General features: G+C 46.0%; 1 protein-coding gene across 3 annotated transcripts in view; it reads right to left on the reverse strand.

The window, feature by feature from the left end:
* SIAE (sialic acid acetylesterase) overlaps positions 1-19,196 on the reverse strand; it is a 39,446-nt gene extending 20,250 nt beyond the window's left edge. For 2 of the 3 annotated variants that reach the window (XM_084867928.1, XM_084867929.1), the window contains exons 1-3: positions 19,058-19,196; positions 14,453-14,656; positions 6,839-7,014 (exon numbers count right to left, since the gene is read on the reverse strand). In XM_084867928.1, coding sequence (XP_084724054.1) covers positions 6,839-7,014; positions 14,453-14,656; positions 19,058-19,124 — 447 coding nt within the window. In that variant the 5' untranslated portion in view covers positions 19,125-19,196. The remainder of the gene's footprint in view (positions 1-6,838; positions 7,015-14,452; positions 14,657-19,057) is intronic. The other variant, XM_084867927.1, reaches the window with a different exon arrangement.
* Positions 19,197-19,286: the final 90 nt, after the last annotated feature.

A 19,286-nucleotide genomic window follows, 5' to 3' on the forward strand; every position in this document is an offset into this window, starting at 1 on the left:
GATGTGATTTTTGTTTGCGTGGAATTACACCCCTGGTTTTCCAAAGTCCCATTCGGGTCCTGGAAGAAGTGTAGCTGGGTTTTCAGTAAAGCTAGGAGCAAAGCCAGTGTCCAGTGTTTTGTGTGTGTGTGTGTGTGTGTGTGTGTGTGTGTGTGTGTGTGTTTTCCATGTTGGAACCAGCTCCAGTTGAGCATCAGGCTAGCAGCGGCCCATTAGTTCATCGTGTTGGAGTCCGCATGGATGTGGGCCATGTGGGTGAAGACAGGAAAGCCATGCCCGAGCCAGGAGCCAAGTGTGCCCAGAGAGGAGATTTCTTTGTGTAAGGATTCAATAACGCACATTTCTCATCCTTGCAGTGGCCACGCCCACTCTGGTCAATGACCGGTTCCCACGTGTGACTGACAGACAAGTACCTTACAGACCTCACCCCAACTTCACTGGGCACGCATCTGTTCTCCCCCCGGGGTGTGTGTAAAGCTTTTGCTCCCTGGTAAAGTTGCCGAAATGACACGCCTATAATATGTGGCCTTCCCTTTGCTCCTATCCTATCTAATGAAAGAGTAATATGCAGATTGACCATCACTCCAACACACAAGATGGCTTCCCCCATGTGGTCAAAGATCCTGCCCCCATGTGGACACAAGATGGCCACCACAAGGTTGCCAGCAGGGGAGGGCAGTTGGGAGGAGCCAGGCCTGCAAGAGAAGGCAGTTGGGGGTGATCAAGCCTGCAGGGGAAGGCAGTTAGGGATAACCAGGTCGGCAGAGGACAGAAGTTGGGGGTGACCAGGCCTGCAGGGGAGGGCAGTTAGGGGCTAACAGGCTGGCAGGGGAGCAGTTAGGCATCAATCAAACTGGCAGGGGAGTGGTTAGGGGGTGATCAGGCTGGCAGGCAGAAGGGGTTAGGGGAAATCAGGAAGGCAGGCAGGTGAGCAGTTGGGAGCCAGCAGTCCTGGATTGTGAGAGGGATGTCCGACTGCCCGTTTAAGCCTGATCACTGGAATCGGGTCTAAACAGGCAGTCGGACATCCCTCAAGGGGTCCCAGATTGGAGAGGGTGCAGGCTGGGCTGAGGGACACGCCCCCTCCTCTCTCATAACTAGAGGCCCGGTGCATGAATTTCGTGCACCTCTCATAACTAGAGGCCCGGTGCATGAATTTCGTGCACCGGGCCTCTAGTTATTAATAGCTAGTTAATGGCAATGGTATCATCACTACAGTATAATACAGCAGTTTTAAAGTTGAGGAAATAACTATAAATAACCTACCCATCATTACTCCTGTGAGTCTTTTATTGTCATGTGCTAATATCCCTTCTCTTCTGGATTGTAATTTTTCTTCTCGGAAAGTAGGGATTGCCAAGATATTGGGAAACGGGTTTCCTGTCTGACATTGGCCATCTTCTTCTGAGCTTGACTAGAAATATCCAAGTCTTAAGACCTACCCTGTCTTAGGAGGCGACAGATGAACATTTAGACTTTTCTCCATTTATAAACATCTCACTCGGTGTTATAAATAACGCTCGATTTAAAAATTCCACTTTACCCTAACAACAAGATAGGCATACAATCTGCCATTTCCTTCATTTGAATGTTATAGTGGAAACCTTACCTCCTCAGAAAAGTCACATGGAGGGAGAAAAGGGGGAGAGGGGGAAGAGAGACAAACACCCTGTGTGTTGCAGTGGGGGGAGGGGTATCTTTCAAAGAAAAGGAGCAAAAGGAATATGGAGGAGTCACATACGGTATCCTTTTGATAAAAAATTAAGTTCTTGCCGAAACTGGTTTGGCTCAGTGGAGAGAGCGTCAGCCTGCGGACTGAAAGGTCCCGGGTTCGATTCCGGCCAAGGGCATGTACCTTGGTTGCGGGCTCATCCCCAGTGGAGGGTGTGCAAGAGGCAGCTGATGGATGACTATCTCTCATCGATGTTTCTAACTCTCTATCTCTCTCCCTTCCTCTCTGTAAAAAATCAATAAAATATATTTTTTTTAAATTAAGTTCTACAGAATGTTGAGAGACTAGAAACCCTGGCTTTTGGTACTGTCAGCACCTAAAATGCTGTCATACAAACTAAGTCCATGATTTAAAATAAAAAAGAGAAAAATAGCCCTAACTGGTTTGGCTCAGTGGATGGAGCGTCGTCCTGTGGACTGAAGGGTCCCGGGTTCAATTCTGATCAAGGGCATGTACCTTGGTTGTGGGCACATCCCCAGTACCTTGGTTGTGCGCGCGCACACACACACACGCACACGCACACACAAACATGACCACGCAGGTCTAACAACCAGGCCATGGCAGACTGTGTGGGCTGCAAAGGACTAAGCTTTCATTTGAAACAGAAACTCTCGACACTGGCCTTTGTTTTGGACTTTTTCAAACATGGCGGGATGGAGGGAGACGGGACACTGGAAACCCAGGGGCAGCTTTCTGGAATGAATTTTGTCACACCGCAATCCCCCGTGCATGGGTCCCTGGAATGCTTTCCTCATGATCCCGTGGAAAAGGACCCCATTTCCACCAGCAACGATCTGATTTAGCTCCACAAAAAGTGAGACGAGATCCCCTGGCATAGACTGCTATTGAGAACCTGACTGTATAAATAAAAATAGATCTGGCCCGGGCCTTTCTTTGCCAACAGAGAACTGCAATTAAAGCATTAGGAAAGTACTGTTTTCCTTAACGAGTTAACAGCAATTCTACTTCTATACAAAGCCATGCTTTCTATCGAGAGCTAAAATTTCACTTTTGCTGCCATTCACTTTAGTTAAAAAGGAATCCAGTTAAAGTTCATTTAAAATGTATTTTTGTTGATTTCAGAGAGGAAGGAAGAGGGAGAGAGAGAAACATCAATGATGAGAGAGAATCATTGATTGGCTGCCTTCTGCATGCTCCCCATTGGGGATCGAGCCCGCAACCCAGGCATGTACCCTGACTAAAAATCAAACCCAGGACCTTCAGTCCACAGGCCGACACTCTATCCACTGAGCCAAACCAGCTAGGTTCATTTTAATAAACATTTACATTCAAAAGTTTTTCATATAATTAAGTAGGGCAGGAAGCAAGAGCAAATAAAATATTGGTTAGGAAGACATAAATGCAAGAATTTGGATTTTGAATTAGAAAACTAATAATGAAATGAAGTATATAGGTGCAGAGTAGAATCTTTTTAGTAGCATTATTTAGCAATTCGTTTGAAAAAAAAGAAAGAAACTATAAGTGGTAGAAGCAAAATAAGAAATAAGCAAAATAAGAAATCATAAAGTATGTTAAAGGATTTCATCTTATAATAAAAAAAAGGAAATTCATTGAGATCATGGTCTAGTTATAGATTTTAAAATCTCAAATTTAAATGTTCTCAAAGAAAGAGAAATAGGTAACAAAGTAAGGGTAGGAAAATAAAAGTCAACTTGAGAAGAAACTGAGTTTTAGAGAAAGAGCTGGGGAAAACAATAATATTTCCAAGTTCTTAATCTATTTTAGTGATACCATTGTTATTAGCTAATTATTAATAATAAATCTAGTCAAGAAGATAGAAGATACCAAAAACTATAAAACACTGTTGGAAAAAAAGTAAAGACATTAATGGAAAAACATCACATCACAATAGAAGTTAAAATGCCAGCACTACCCAAAGAAAGCTACAGATCCAAACACAATACCTATCAAAAATCCCAGCAGCCCTTTTCCCCCCCAGAAATGGAAAAGCATGTTCTCACATCCATATGGAATTGTAAGAACCCTGACTAACCAAAATAATTTTGAAAAAGAAGGACACAGTTGGAGGACTCATACTTCCCAACTCTGAACCTTACTACAAAGCTACAATAATTAAAACAGTGTGGTCCTGGTATAAACAGAGACCTGTAGATCAATGGAATTGAATAGAAAGCCAAGAAATAAACCTTTACATATTAATTAATGGTTAATTAATTATTGACAAGAGTACCAAGACCACTCAGTGGGGAAAGGACAGTCTTTTCAACAAATGGTGTGGGAAGAACTGGATATCCTACTTCAAAAGAATGAGGTCAGACCCTCATCTTACACCATGTACCAAAACTGACTCATAAAGAATCAAAGACCTAAACTTAAGAGCTAAAACTATAAAACTCAGAAGACAACACTGGGGAAAACGCCCATGACATTGGATTTGGCAACATTTCATGAATATAATACCAAAAGGAAACAAAAGAAATAAAAACATAAATTGAACTTTATCAAAAGAAAAAAAAAATCCTTTTGTGTATCAAAAAACACCTCAGGGAAATGAAATAACAATCTAAAGAACGACATAAAACATTTTCAAATCCTTTACCTGACAAGTGATTATTACCTAGAATATTTAAAGAATTCCTACAATTCAACAACAAATAACCCAATTCAAAAATGGGCAAAGGACTTGATTAGACATTTATCCAAAGAAGTCTTACAAATGGTACTCAATGTCATTAGTCATTAGGGAAATGCAAATCAAAACCACAATGAGATACCTCTTCACACTTATTAACATGACTGTAATAAAAAAATTTTAAAAGGGAAAGTAACACATGTTACTGAGGACATAGAGAAACTGGAATATCTGCATATTGCTGGTAGGAATGCAAAATGGCACAGCCAGTGTGGAAAATGGTTTGGTGGTTTCTCAAAAGTTAAACACAGAACTAACAGGTGACCCAGCAATTCCTCTCACAGGTACTTTTCTAAAAGAATGGAAAGCAGGGAATGGACCGGGTATATGCACACCAATGTTCATAGCAGCATTATTCACAAGAGCAGCCCAGATGTCCATCAACAGGTAAATGGATAAACAAAATGTGGCATATTAAATAGAATGCAATTCAGCCATAAAAAGGAATAAAATGTTGACATATGCTACAACACGGATGGACCTTGAAAATGTTATGCTTGATAATCCAGACACAAAGTCAAATATGATTCCCCTTATATGACGTAACTATAATATGCAAATTCATAGGAGGAAAGCAGACTAGAGGTTACTCGGGGCTGGAAGAAGAAGGGGAATTATTGCTTAACAGGTACAGAGTTTATGTTGAGGATGAGGAAATAGTTTTAAGTAGAGATAAGGTATGGGTACACATAGTAGGGTGAATAAAAGGTAGGGCAAAAGTAGGTTTACAGTTTGAGTGTGTGAAACACAATATTTTGTTTTTCTTATATTATTATTTATTATTAGAGGCCCGATGCATGAAAATTCGTGCAGGAATGGGCCTTCTTTCCTCTGGCTGCTGGCACCACCTTTGCTCCAGCCTGGACCTGCCTTTCTGCCTTTCCACACTGCCCAGAGGCTCAGAGCAGCTGGGGTGATGCAGAATGCCTACATCGTGCAAATTAACCTACCATCTTTGTTGGGTCAATTTGCATACTCAGTCCTGATTGGCTGATGGGTGTCGCAAATATACAGTCTATTTGCATCTTACTCTTTTATTAGTGTAGATTGTATTATTTTCCATATGAACAACTGTAGACATACTTTTGCCCCACTCTGTATATTTAATGGTTAAAAGGAGAAGTATATTTTTAAGCACATTTTTATAAAGTATGTTTTAAAAACAAAGTCTCCAAAATACCAAGTGAGAACACAGCTGCACCAGCGGGGGATGGGGAAGAGCTGAGTAGGCAGAAGCACCTGGGGATAAAGGATGGCTGTTTCAGTTAATAGCAATGGAAAACGATGATTCCATAAGAGCAAGCGTGAACATGGGCTGCATTAGTAGAAATACAGTTCTCAAAACAAGGGAGGTGACCATCACATTGGCCAGACCACTGCTGGAGACGCGAGCTCTGTTTGGGCCTCACCCCGGAGAGGACAGTGGCATCCTGGCTTGTATTTGGGGAAGACTGACTAGCATGATAAAGGATACAGAAACCCAACATCTAGGGATCAGCAGAGAGAGAATAGAATAAAGAATGTCTTTTCCATTTAGCAGGACCTCATAGTTACCTAAAGAACCAATCCTGACAAAAAGAGGGGGAAAAAGAACTTGAGGAAAGCAGGTTTTTTGCTCAGCTTAAGGAAGAACTTTCATTTCTCCTTTTTCTTTTCTACTGTTTTTTTCAAACTGTCCCCCACCCCCAGCATCTAACATGCCTCCTCACAGCAGCTACAGACATTTTTAGTTAGAATATAGTATACTTATCTAGTTCAAAACCGAACCAACCAATTAATAAGCAACCAACCAACCAACAAAACAAAAAGAGAGAGAAGAAAAGAAACAAGTGATTTTCTCTAAGCCATACCCTAGTAAAAGGCTAAGCCAACATTCAGTCTTATTTTTTCAATCTCCATGACAACGGAAGACAAGTAGTGTATCAGTTGCTCAGCATTAAAACAAAATCTAATTGTTTTGGTTCCCCAGGCTGCCTCCAGAAGCTCATCTTCCAGGATCAATCAAAAAGAAGAGTAATCTCCTTCGTCTTCAATTTGTGATGAAACCTCTGTTACCATCAGATACACTCTAGCTTCTGCCTGTAGCTCAGGACGGTGAGACAAGAATGTCTGACACACGGACCGTACACTCACCGTGACTGAGCAAGCAGTCCTGGAGTCGAATCACCAGGTCCTGTCCCGGCTCCACTATTGACTGTGACCTTGGGTAGGTAATTGAATCTCACTGTCCAGCTTCCTACTCGGTGAGCTATGAATACAGTACTTACCTCATAAAGTGGCCAACTCAAACAGGCAAAGCACTTAGAACGGATCTCGGCACAGGGTCAAAAGGTTTCTCTCTCTTTCTCCTCCTCCTTGCTGCTTCCTCCTCTTTCCTTTCCTTCTTCCCCAACACCAGCATTATGTATCAGCACCGAGACTCTGCCAATTACCTGTGACACCGTCATCTGCATGTTGCTTTGCCCACCGCAAAGCCAGACATCTCCGAATAAGACACCCTGAACCGCCACGGTCAAGTTCGTTTTTCCCAAGGTCAGCTGTGCCATCACTTCATAAGGTCCGCCAGGCTTCATGGGATCCAGGACCACCATCCATTTATTGGAGTGTGCTGAAAAAATAACAAAAAGGCTCCAAGGAATTAATCAATTGTTTAAAATTAAATTAAGGCCCAATCCTGTCATGCATCATACTCATTGGTGGCCATTCCCAGCTTCGGTGATCGACTGAATTCAAAGCTATGGAAATTGGCCCCATTTCAGACAAGCAAAGAGAAATGACAGCAGCGGCATTTCTATCCTTAATCTGTGCCAATCCCTTCTGACTTTTAACTGAAGCGTTTACAAGAGGAGAAAAAAATTAGCCAGTTGTAATCCTAAACGAGGACGGACAAAAACACAAAAGAAATTAAAATTCAAGGGAGTTTAATAAAAGCAAAATAATCCAGCTGTCAATATTAACGTAACCATAATCTAATACATTTTCACAGTGCCCCAATTAGAGAAAACCATTTGTAATCTGAAACTTCCCCTTGCCTGACGGTATCAGCTTTATTATCAATACCCCCACCTCCTCCCCACATTGCTACCAAGGATTAATACTAGCAGTAGTTCTGGGTTCTCCTGTCAACAGTTAAACAGGCGAGTGGAGAAAGTGTCACATGTAGAAGGATTGAAAAGCATATAAAATAGTCTCTCTGGCCCAGCCTGGGTGGCTCAATGATTGAGCATCAACCCATGAGCCAAGAGGTCACTGGTTGGATTCCTGGTCACAGCACATGCCCGGGTGGTAAGCTCGATCTCCAGCGGGGGTCTTGCAGGAAGGAGTCAGCCGATCCATGTTCCTTTCTCCTCGATGTTTCTAGCTCTCTATCCCTCTCCCTTCCCCTTTCTCTAAAGTCAATAAAACACTTTTTTTTTTCTTCAAAATTGGACCCTCTATGAAGAAGACATTTAGACTTGCCCAATTAATTACTTTCAGAGTTATCTACCAGACTGAAGGTTCTCAGGCTCAATTAAAGCGATGAAAAGTTACCCAAAACCCTATTTCAGAAATTCCTAGCATATTCCTTAGGAACCACCTCCCTGCCACCTTCCTACCTCTCACCCACTCACGCCACCACCTCTGCAAACATCATGCTCAGAAACTTAAAAAAATATATCTTCAAAGTGGCAAAATTATGCCTAGGAGAACCAAACCGCATGAACCAAGTTGAAAAAATGAGAGTGAGAAAACAGAGGAGCAATCTTTTAAAAATAAATCTTGGCATAATGCAGAAGAATAGGAACTGATTTATAATTTAATGTAATTTCAACGGGAAAGAATGGTTAAGAACTGGAAATGTAGCACCCCGAAGTTATTATACCAGTCTGTAAAAAAAATAATAATTATTATTATAAAAATACTACCCAAGCTGAAACTGGTTTGGCTCAGTGGTAGAGCGTCAGTCTGCGGACTGAAGGGTCCCAGGTTCGATTCCGGTCATGGGCATGTACATTGGTTGCGGGCACATCCCCGGTGGGGGGTGTGCAGGAGGCAGCTGGTCGATGTTTCTCTCATCGACGTTTCTAGCTCTCTATCTCTCTCCCTTCCTCTCTGTAAAAAAACAATAAAATATATATATTTTTAAAAATACTACCCAAGGGACTACTAGGAGCCAGACAGGGTGCTGAGTTCTTTCTAATCAGCAAGAGCTAAGCAGAAGCAGAAGTCCAGATGCAGGACAGGAGGTCAGTAAAAGCTCAACCTATCGAAGACGGCTCATTATTGGGGGGAATGTCCAAGACACCCCCCCCCCCCAAGGCACCAGGGAAGGGGTGCATGTTGGCTGCTCCAGGAAGCACAGCTGACTCATTGGCGACCAAATGCCGCAACTGTTTTTATACCACTGAGAGCCAGACAGCAACAGAGCATACGGATAACTCACCCAGAGCAGGAAAAGCGCTGCTCTGGAAGCAGTGGGCAGCGGGCACAGGCTGTGTCACCCAGGTGCGCGCGCTCCGTGCGGCTCACACTTCCGAGCAGGCAGACAGGCCAATCTGTCCCAACGGCAGCCTTGCCAAGGTCTTCCCAGGCTCCCTGCACCGGCATAGCTCCCTGGAGCTCTGCCCTGCCTCCGCCAGCTTTACTCGTTTATAAGGATAAAGTCAATCCCCAGGAAAAGAGGACAGGACTATCATTTACCCTTCTATGACTATACAATCCATTCCTCGCCACTGCTGTTAACTGGATATTCACTCCCCCTCAATTCAGGCAACATGGCTGGTGAAGAGGACAGCCTTCACCAGAGTTTCTCAAAGTTTTGCTGCCGGGCAATAGGAAGATTCATGAGGGAAGGGGGCAAAACATCATGACAATACCATTCCACTACAGCCGAGAGGAAGAGCTCCCCCTGCAGGAAGGGAGGAGAACTACAACGGAGGCCTGAGGCTGATTGCTAAGCACTGGTCTGAGGAAATCTCTCAGCTGACTTGGAGACCTCGGAGAACTTCCTTCTGTTCTAGCCCTCAAGTTCTTTTAGTTTCTAGCTCCTACCCTCTCCCATCAACAGAAACATAAACTCTGGCACAGTAAGGAGTGTGAAGTTAACTGCCAGGCATGGCAGGGGAAACCGGATCTACTACAGAGAGGTGACTAATGGTCGAAGGAACTCGGAAACAAGCCATTGAAAACAACGAGGACTGCCCAGCAGGCTCAGTGGCTGAGCAGTGACCTATGAACCAGGAGATCATGGTTCAATTCTCAGTCAGGGCGCATGCTTGGGTTGCAGGCTCGATCCTTAGTGTGGGGTGTGCAGGAGGCAGCTGATCAATGATTCTTTTATCATTGATGTTTCTAGTTCTCTCTCTCTCTCTCTTCCTTCCTCTCTGAAATAAATAAAAATGTATTTAAAAAATAAAACAATGAGGATTTACTCCGATGTAAGTATATTCACAGAAGAGCAGCCACTGTGCAGACTCTTTCTTAGATCAAAGGCAAGTGGGATTATCAAGGCAGAAGCCACCTTGTTTCCCAGGAGAAGTGATGAGTCCTTGGCCCGTTAGGCTGGGCCTAGTTCAAGTGCAGCTCGTCACAGGATGATGAAATCCAGCTGTACTTTTAATTTTATTTTTTAAACATATTTTATTGATTTTTTACAGAGAGGAAGAGAGAGGGACTGAGAGTTAGAAACATCGATGTGAGAGAATCATCTATCAGTTGCCTCTTGCACACCCCCCACCGGGGACGTGCCCGCAACCAAGGCACGTGCCCTTGACCGGAATCGAACCTGGGACCTTTCAGTCCGCAGGCCGACGCTCTATCCACTGAGCCAAACCGGTTTCAGCTCCAGCTTTAGTTTTTAGAAACTGTGTGCATCCACTTGAGTCACCCACCACAAAGAGTTCAAGTTTGCTGTCCATGTGACATTGGAAAGTTCAAGTAGGTGGCTCATTCTCAGAACCAATGGAAATCCTGCATCATCTGTTTCTCTTTTGCCGACCTGCCGATGCCCTCCTGGGTGACACCTGAGCCCAAGGTGAGGCCTGGAGGCCTGCCTGGTGCGTGAGATGCTGTAGGTCCTGTGTCCTCCCTGGGGAGTTCAGGGCAAGAGGGTTCAGCGGCATTTCCTTCACCAGGAAGTGGTCACCATGACGTTGTCATGTCCCGTGCCTTTGTGTCCTTCCCACTGTGAAGTGGCTTTTGGAGAAGGTCAGAGGGCAGAGGTGGCCCGGGGAAGGGGAAGGAAATTCGGTCTGGCTCTCGGACTGGGCAGGGCCTCTGTTGACCTCAGGGCTGGCCCCGGGGTGTCCCATACAGCCAGGACAGAGCGGTCCTGCCGGGAGACCTGTGATGCCGTGTGTGCAAACGTATGTATTGACGATTGTGAGTGGGAGGGGGGAATGTCTGACTTAGATGTTCAAAACAGAACTGTATTTTTTTTCCCCCTTTAAAATCCAGTAATATAACACAAACAAATGTCCCTATCTTTGTAAAAAAAAAAAAAAAAAAGTTCACTGTCCAGCTGACTTCCTGCAAATCCTGGGAGGCTTTCTGAGCAACAGTTTCTCTGGCTCCTTCTGGGCCCTCGTCACTCGCTATCTTGTCCCTCTTTCCCCACCCGTTTGCAGGTCTCTGTAGATCTTCATCACATTCAGATCTCTGCTTCCTCAGATCTTTCTCCTCCCACCTAGGAAGGTTCATCTCCTTCCTTCGTCACACAGCTACTCAGGGTGTGCCAGGCACTCCACCATGGAAATGACAGACAACCTTCCCCTGCCCCCACCCCTCCACACACACACACACACACACACACACACACCGCTGTGATACCAACAAGAAAGCCTTGCAAACTGACTGGGGCTTTGTGTGCCCGTGTCTGACAGCAGATCTGGTGGCCTAGTGGCTGCTCTATTTCCTCTCCACATCCCAGGAAAAGAGACACAGGTGAAGAACACTCTCTCTCCATTTCCTCTACATCTCCCCAACCATCCCCCATCCAAACATGGGAAGAATAAACAATTAAAGGGGGGAAAACGCTAAAACAATTTGTCTTAGAGACATGCTTAGCCAGGACGTGCTTTCTTTTTTTTTTTTTCCTTCTTGCTAGTCACGTCAGATGTTAATTATTTTTCAGGCGGCGGTGCCAAGTCTCAGAAGTCAAGAGCAGAAAAAGGAAAAGGATCCACAACCTTTTCCTTCCCACAGGAGACACCTAGAGCTGGAAGAAACCACCCCGTCACGTCCCACACAGGATCCTGGCATTTCACCAGCTGCCAAGTCCCTTTCAAGATTGTGGAAGTGACTGGGAGGTAAGAGGAAGCTCCACAGGCCCCTTTCCTACCTGCATTTAGCCTGTGTCAAGTCCTCCTCCTCCTCCACCAAATATAAATGTTAAAAACAAAACAACACACAGGCCGAAACTGGTTTGGCGCAGTGGATAGAGCGTCGGCCTGTGGACTGAAGGGTCCCAGGTTCGATTCAGGTCAACGGCATGTACTTTGGTTGCGAGCACGTCCCCAGTAGGGGGTGTGCAAGAGGCAGCGGATCGATGATTCTCTCTCATTGATGTTTTTAACTCTCTATCCCTCTCTCTTCCTCTCTGTAAAAACTCAATAAAATATATATTTTTAAAAACAACAAACAAAAAACACAACACACAAAAAAAACTTAAGTACTGCTTCAGTACGTGTTTGTCAATAAAACTGTTTATGCAAGTTACTTAAACTGTAGCATGCTGTGGCAGACACCCCCTACGGTGACCCCCAATAAGGCACATCCTTGTATAATCCTCTCCCCACTAAGTGCAGGCAGAATGTATGATTTGCTTCCAACCAACAGAAAATGGCAAAGTGGCTGAGATGTCATCCTCATGATAAGGTTACATGACGTGGAAAGCATAAAAGGGTTTTTATAGATGTGATTAAAGTCCCTAATCAGTTGACTTTAATAAAAAGGGTAATTATCCTGGGTGGACCTGACCCCCATAAGGTGATTCCCTTGAAGAGTATCTAGAGCCCGTGTAGTAGGGTTCAATGGTTAGAGCATTGGCCCATGAGCCCAAGGGTCACAGGTTCTAATCCCAGTCAAGGGCATGTACCTGGATTGCAGGTTCAAGCCCCGGCCCTCAATGGGGCCCAATAGGAAGCAACCAATTGATATGTCTCTCTCACATCAATGTTTCTCCCCTCCCCCCCTTCTCTCTTTTCCTCCCTCCTTCCCTTCCACTATCGCTAAAGAAAAAGAAAAATCAATGGGGAAAATATTCTTGGGTGAGGATTAACAACAACAAAAGAGTATCTGGAGGTCAGAGGTGAAAGGAACCAAGCTGCAGCCATGAATCCTACAGGCACAAGGAAATGAATCTGCCAGCAGCCTGGAGAGCTTGGAAGAGGCTCATTCCCCAGTTGAACCTCTGGATGAGAACACAGCCCACTGATGCCTGGATCCCAGCTTGTGAGACCCTGAGAAGAGCACGCAGCTAAATAACAGCCAGGCCTCAGGTCTACAGAAATTGTGAGACAGCAAAGGTATGTTGTTTCAAGTATCTGAGCCTGTGAAAATTTATTATGTAGCATAGAAAACGAGTGTGCATGCTAACACTGCAACCAGGAACTTTTTCTTTTCTAAGTTAGAGACACTATATCTGTTTGCAGACACACCCTCATTTTATCATCCACATATGCATCCCCATGTGTGTCAGAGTGAGAGGATATATGCTAATATCCCCTATTTTATTCCTGTGTCTGAGTTACTATGCATCATTTGACAATTTGAATAGGCCCGGTACCTGACTATAGTCCCAACTGTCCATCAGGTTTTAATTTTCCCAATGCTGTCGTGTCAGTCTGCCAGACAAAAACCTTTATGTGATTAAATTCCACTTTGCTGTGGGCACCTAGGGAATATAGGTAATAAGCTGTACGCTAACAGAGACAGACAGTGGCAAACTGAGATAGTCTGGCTGAAAAAATTCAAATATCACTGATATTTAAATAGACGTCAAGCCTTAAACCCTGCAGCATCTCCTTTTGAGAAACATCTTCTTTCTGCCCTGTGGAATTTCCTACACATCTACCTTCTTTATTCCAAATAACATTGTATTCGTTTTACCTCACAGGGCAGGACAAAGCAAGATGCTGTTGAAACAGGCTTGTGGGGTCTACACAAACTAAAACACTGCCTTCGCTCTCTACCGAGCAGATGTGGAAAGCCTCACAAACAGATCCCCGTCCACCATCTTTCTCTCTTTTAGACAGAGGCTCCTTGGTGAGGCTGCTCATTCTCAACGCCTTGAACATCCTCACATTAGCGACCTTGGGTCAAACCTTCCTTGTCTAGTCCCTGAACATCACGAAAGCCGGCTAATAGGTCCCACCACACTTCTAGCCTGCTCGACCTCCAGTCAATCTCCCACAGTGCTGCCAGAGTCATCTTTCTTTTCTTTTTAAAAAATATATTTTATTGATTTTTTTACAGAGAGGAAGGGAGAGGGATAGAGAGTTAGAAACATCGATGAGAGAGAATCATCAATCAGCTGCCTCTTGCACACCCCCTACTGGGGATGTGCCCGCAACCAAGGTGCACGCCCTTGACCGGAATCGAACCTGGGACCTTTCAGTCCTCAGACCGACCCTCTACCACTGAGCCAAACCGGTTTCAGCAAGAGTCATCTTTCTAATATACGAATCTGATTGTGTTATTTCAGGCTTAAAAACCCACCCATCCAATACTCCTTAACAATGACAAACAAGCTTCCTTATATATCCTAACGTGTCTCCTGTCGACCAACACCAGTCACGGATGGATGGATGGATGGATGGATGGGTGGATGAATAGATGGATGGATGGGTGAATGTGTGGATGGGTGGATGGATGGATGGGTGGATGGATGGATGGGTGGATGGATGGATGGGTGAATGGTGGATGGGTGGATGTGCCGATGGGTGGATGGGTGGATGGGTGGATGGATGGGAGAATAACTGGAGATGGAGAGTAAGCGTTCATTTTCAAATAATCCAGCAGGTGGCAGAAGAAGACAAAAGCTATACAGAGAATGGGGGCTGCAGTACCTGGCACTTGAGTCACTTTCTTCATGATGGTTTCTTCTTCTCGACAAAGAGTCACTGTCACTGTGGCTTCAGACAGGCCAAAGCCCCAAATCACGGCCCCTGCAGGCTCCTTCTGCAGCACCATGTAGTCACCCACGTATGACGCAAACCGAAAGTCAGCTCCTAGAAAATTCAGCAAACGGGAAGACTCATCGCGGCTGGAGTCTGGTTAAAGAGCAAGGAACATACGGTCTTTAGACAAGGGAATTCGAATAGACCAGTCCTTTCAATCTCCCAAAACCAGATCTTATTCCTCCTAATGAGGAAAGCAGCATAACAAGAACAGTTCCAGCAAGATACTCCAAGAGCCTGGGCCCGTGGTCGGCAAACTGCGGCTTGAGAGCCACAGGCGGCTCTTTGGCCCCTTGAGTGTGGCTCTTCCACAGAATACCACGGCCTGGGCGAGTCTATTTTGAAGAAGTGGCGTTAGAAGAAGTTTAAGTTTAAAGAATTTGGCTCTCCAAAAAAATTTCAATCGTTGTGCTGTTGATATTTGGCTCTGTGGACTCATGAGTTTGCCGACCACTGGCCTAGGGCAACCCACGTCCTACGGGCATCATCCCCTTCAGAACTTTGGCCCGCCTCAGCTCTCAGGCCTGGCCCTCCTGCTCGACTCTCTCCTCCTAAATCATTAAGATGCTCCTTTCATGCACCTACAGATGGTGTTTATGAGAAGAAGAAACCTCTTCCTTCCTCTACTTTCCACCCCCTCCCACTCCCGAGGAGCGGGGAATTAAGCAGCCTGCGTCTCTCCAACACAGCTCTCTCATCTCTCATCTCTCCCCCTTCCCACCCCACCAGTGTGAATTTCCCTCCATAATCCCCCTTAGGACGGCTTTCTGACAACCCCCTGCAAATGCTAAAGAAGCACTTATGAATATCTGCGACAAACCTGCTCCCTTCGAAGGTAAATTCAGATAAACGAAGACGCCAAAAAAATAATAATAATAAAGCCGGTGAGAGTGAGAAGGTCTCGGTGTCCTCACCAAGGTCTTTGGTCACCACTGTACCCATCCCACCGGCTAACATATGCACCAGGAATGAGAGAAAGAGCACTCAAAACTGTGGCTTCTATTCTGGAGCCACTAACAAGACGGAACCAGAACTCACTTTAACAAGATCGTTCCTATTTTTAACACCCAGCCTATAAAGAAGTATTTCATTAGTAACAAGCATCGATCCACATTATCTCAGCGTGCTCCTCATCAAAACTTAAAAGAGGGGGGGGAAAAAACAAAATCTGACATCTTTGTCTTAATCAAAGACCCCAAAAATCCCTAGAAGAAAATAATGAACACTATTTAAAAAAAAATTTTTTTTTTAAGATTTTCAACAAAAATGATAGGCAGGAGAGAGAATCAGGCCTAACAAGGTTGACATTTCCCTCCCGAGAAGCTACATACGATGACGGCCCCTCAGGCAATACTTAAAGGAGCAGCACACTAATGGGGCCTCCTCCACAGGCTCGGTGGCCTATTTGTCCTGGCTCGGAATAAGAGCCCGTCCCTAAACACCCTCGGCTCCCTCTGATGAGTCCGTCCCACCGAGAAGCCTACGTGACAATCCCAAGTTCCTGCAGGAGGCCGCTGGGCTGGAGATGCGTGGCTGGCTGCCTGGAGCCAAGTGCTCTGAGACTCCCGCACGGAGGGGGACTGATTGCATAAGCACATGGCAGCCCGCAGGAGGGGAGGGGGGAGGCATGTGTGTGGGAGGGTCTGGTCTTGGGTAGGTGCCTCTTATGGAACAAAACTGAAAAACCAAAGGTCTAAAAGCTAAGCCGAGAGGGGGTGGAGGTGACGGGATGGAGGGAGAAAATCTGGCTGCCGCTGGCATAGGAGCCGGTGCAAACCGAGGGCCCTAGACAGACGTGAGCAGCCGCCACCTGAGGCTGAAGGAAACACCTTTGCAAACCAGTCTGTCTTCTCCGACACGCACGTAAGGAACCTCTGTGCGTGACTCTAGTCTGAGTTAAAGAATAGAGGGAGTCCAGCTGGCATGACGCAGTGGCTGAGCATTGACCTACGAACCAGGAGGTCACAGTTCCATTCCCCGTCAGGGCACATGCCCGGATAGCGATTTCGATCTCCAGGGGGGTTGGAGTGGGGGGGAGTGTAGATGACAGCCGGTCAATGATTCTCTCTCATTATTGATATTTCTCTCTCTCTCTCTCCCTTCCTCTCTGAAATCAATAAAAGTAAAAAAGAATTTTAGAGGTAGAATGATCTTTCATACCCAGGGTTTATAATCATGGTATTTATTGACCAACAGACTGCGACCCAAGTAGATTAGGTAATTTAAAAACACGAGCTTGCAGCCGAAACCGGTTTGGCTCAGTGGATAGAGTTTCACCCTGCGGACTGAAGGGTCCTGGGTTCGATTCCGGTCAAGGGCATGTACCTTGGTTGCGGGCACATCTCCAGTAGGGGGTGTGCAAGAGGCAGCTGATCGATGATTCTCTCTCATCGATGTTTCTAACTCTCTATCCCTCTCCCTCTCTGTAAAAAATCAATAAAATATATTTAAAAAATATATATCTTGCATATTAATCCTTGAACTCAACAAATATGGATTGATGCCTACTATGTGCTAGGCACCATTTAAGCGTGGAGAATATAGCAGTGGGGCGGGGGAGGAGGGGGAGAGAACAAAATCCTTTCATGAGGGAGCTTACACTCTATGAATTCACTTGCTGGGGGCAGGCGCTGTGCTGAACACACTGCAGACATTGTTTCTTTGGCCACAAATGGCCCAGGGAGTTTATGACAGGACTAGAGACCCAGCCACTGATTCCAATGTCACTGCCGCTTCCACTCAGCCACAACTCGAAGCTGGTGGTAAATCCAAGGTCACGTTCCCTGTCCTTCTAAAGCTTACATTCCAAACTGAGCAGCTAGTGGAACACGTCAGAGGGATGGAGCAATGAACAGAACAGCAGGCTAAGGAAGGAGGCAGCACCGGTAAATGTTGGTCAAACAAGACACTTAGGCCTAATATTTAAAATAAATTAAAAAAATTTTTTTAGGTTTTTCAATTTTTCCTTCATTTGGATATTAGATTAAAAAACAACAGGAATCAGTGTTCTGAAGAAGAGACCATCATTAAAAGTACCCTGAGCCCTGGCCAGTTTTCCTCAGTAGTTAGAGCATCTGCCCACGATTGAAGGGTCTCGGGTTCGATTCCCAGAGCCACTCCATTTGACTTTCTCACGTAGATTTTTCTCTTTCTCTCTCTCCACCCTTCCTCAATTCCTTCCTTCCACTCTGTCTGAAAATCAATGCGAAAAATATCCTCGGGTGAGGATTAAGAAAAAAAAAAAGTAGACTGAAGAAATTAGGACAGTGAGGAACTGGCAGCATTCTAGCTCTTAAGTGGGGCTGAGCACCCAGGGGTGTTCATTTTACTGTTTAATGGCCACCTAGATTCTTGTACATCTCAACTAAAACGTGATCAATATGAACACAGGAAAATGGTTTGAAAGAAAGTTCAGGATGCGCAACCAAAGGAAGAAGGAAAAGTTAAGAGTATTTATCAACGAAAAAGAGTCTGTGGAATTGAAGGTGATGTAATGAGAGAGCCTAAAGGCAGAGATAAAATACAGATAGCCAAGATAACAGCCATTAACAGAGAAAACGGATAGAATAACGCCCCCACTCTCCTCTTCACCTTATTCCACATCACATGCCAGATGCAGAGGTCACTGTGTGAGGCTGAGAGATAAAGGTTAGTTTACAGGTCGGTTAAACCCAGGAAAAAGCACCTATGGGCTGCAGCTTGTCTGAAACGGGCCCTTATACGGTTCTTGGGTAGAGCGGCGGTCATTTTCCTGCACGCTAACCATTCCCCCACCTCAACTTCCATTTCTTGACAGCGAGCTCTGTGGCCCACTATGTGAGTGTTTGAAGGGGGGAAAAATAGGTCCAGCATTATCGCTTTCACTTCGCACTTAGCAGATAAGATCTGGGTTTTCCCCAGGGTCCAGCCTTGTGTAGACCAATGACAGGGTCTGACTTGGACCATAGTCAGGGAGTCGCCCTCCTCCCCCAATGCCCCACACATAGTACGCGCCGCCCCCCCCCCCCCCCCCCACCAGTATATCTGTAAGCTGCACCAGAAACCAAAGCTGAGCCTACAATATCCTGAGCCAGGGAGGGAGTGGTCTATGGCCACTTCAACTTGCAAAATGTAATTCCTTCCTTAAAGCAAACCCTCCCTGGGGTTCCACTGAGAGGGTTTGCATGACTCTGGGCACCTGTTTCCAAATATATGGCTTGCTTCCTGCACCCCAACGCCCCAATTCGAGCTCCCCAGCCGTTATTCAAAGACCCCGAGGGCCACCCCACTCAGATAAACCCAAATCTCCATCTGCCCCACGCGCTGGACGGGATAGAGGAAGCGGAAGGGCAGAAGCCATATGGCCCAGCGGAACTAGCGGTCCAGGCCTGGCTTGCAGACCCCTTCCCGGCCCTTGGGTGGGGGTGCGGGTGGGGAGTCCTGCCTGCGAGCACGCGGGAGGCCGGAGCCCGCGTACGCTGACGGGCGGGGTCGGGTCCTGCCAGGCCGCCTCACCTGCACGCACGTGGGCCCGCAGGGCAAATAGCAGGAGCAGCCCCAGTGCCACCCCCAGCGCCACCATGCTGGCCAAGTTCCGTCTCCCCGCGGGGGCCCCGTAGCCCGGATCCAGGCGGGGGCGGGGTCTGTGACGGGCGGGGGCCGTAGTGGGCGTGGTCTCGGGCGTGGTCACCGGCCCCACCCGCTTCCGGTCCGCGCTGTCCGCGAAGCAGTCTGCGGCCGCCGG

Source organism: Pipistrellus hanaki (assembly GCF_964339955.1).
Source record: "Pipistrellus hanaki genome assembly, chromosome: 19".
Lineage (NCBI taxonomy): Eukaryota > Metazoa > Chordata > Mammalia > Chiroptera > Vespertilionidae > Pipistrellus > Pipistrellus hanaki.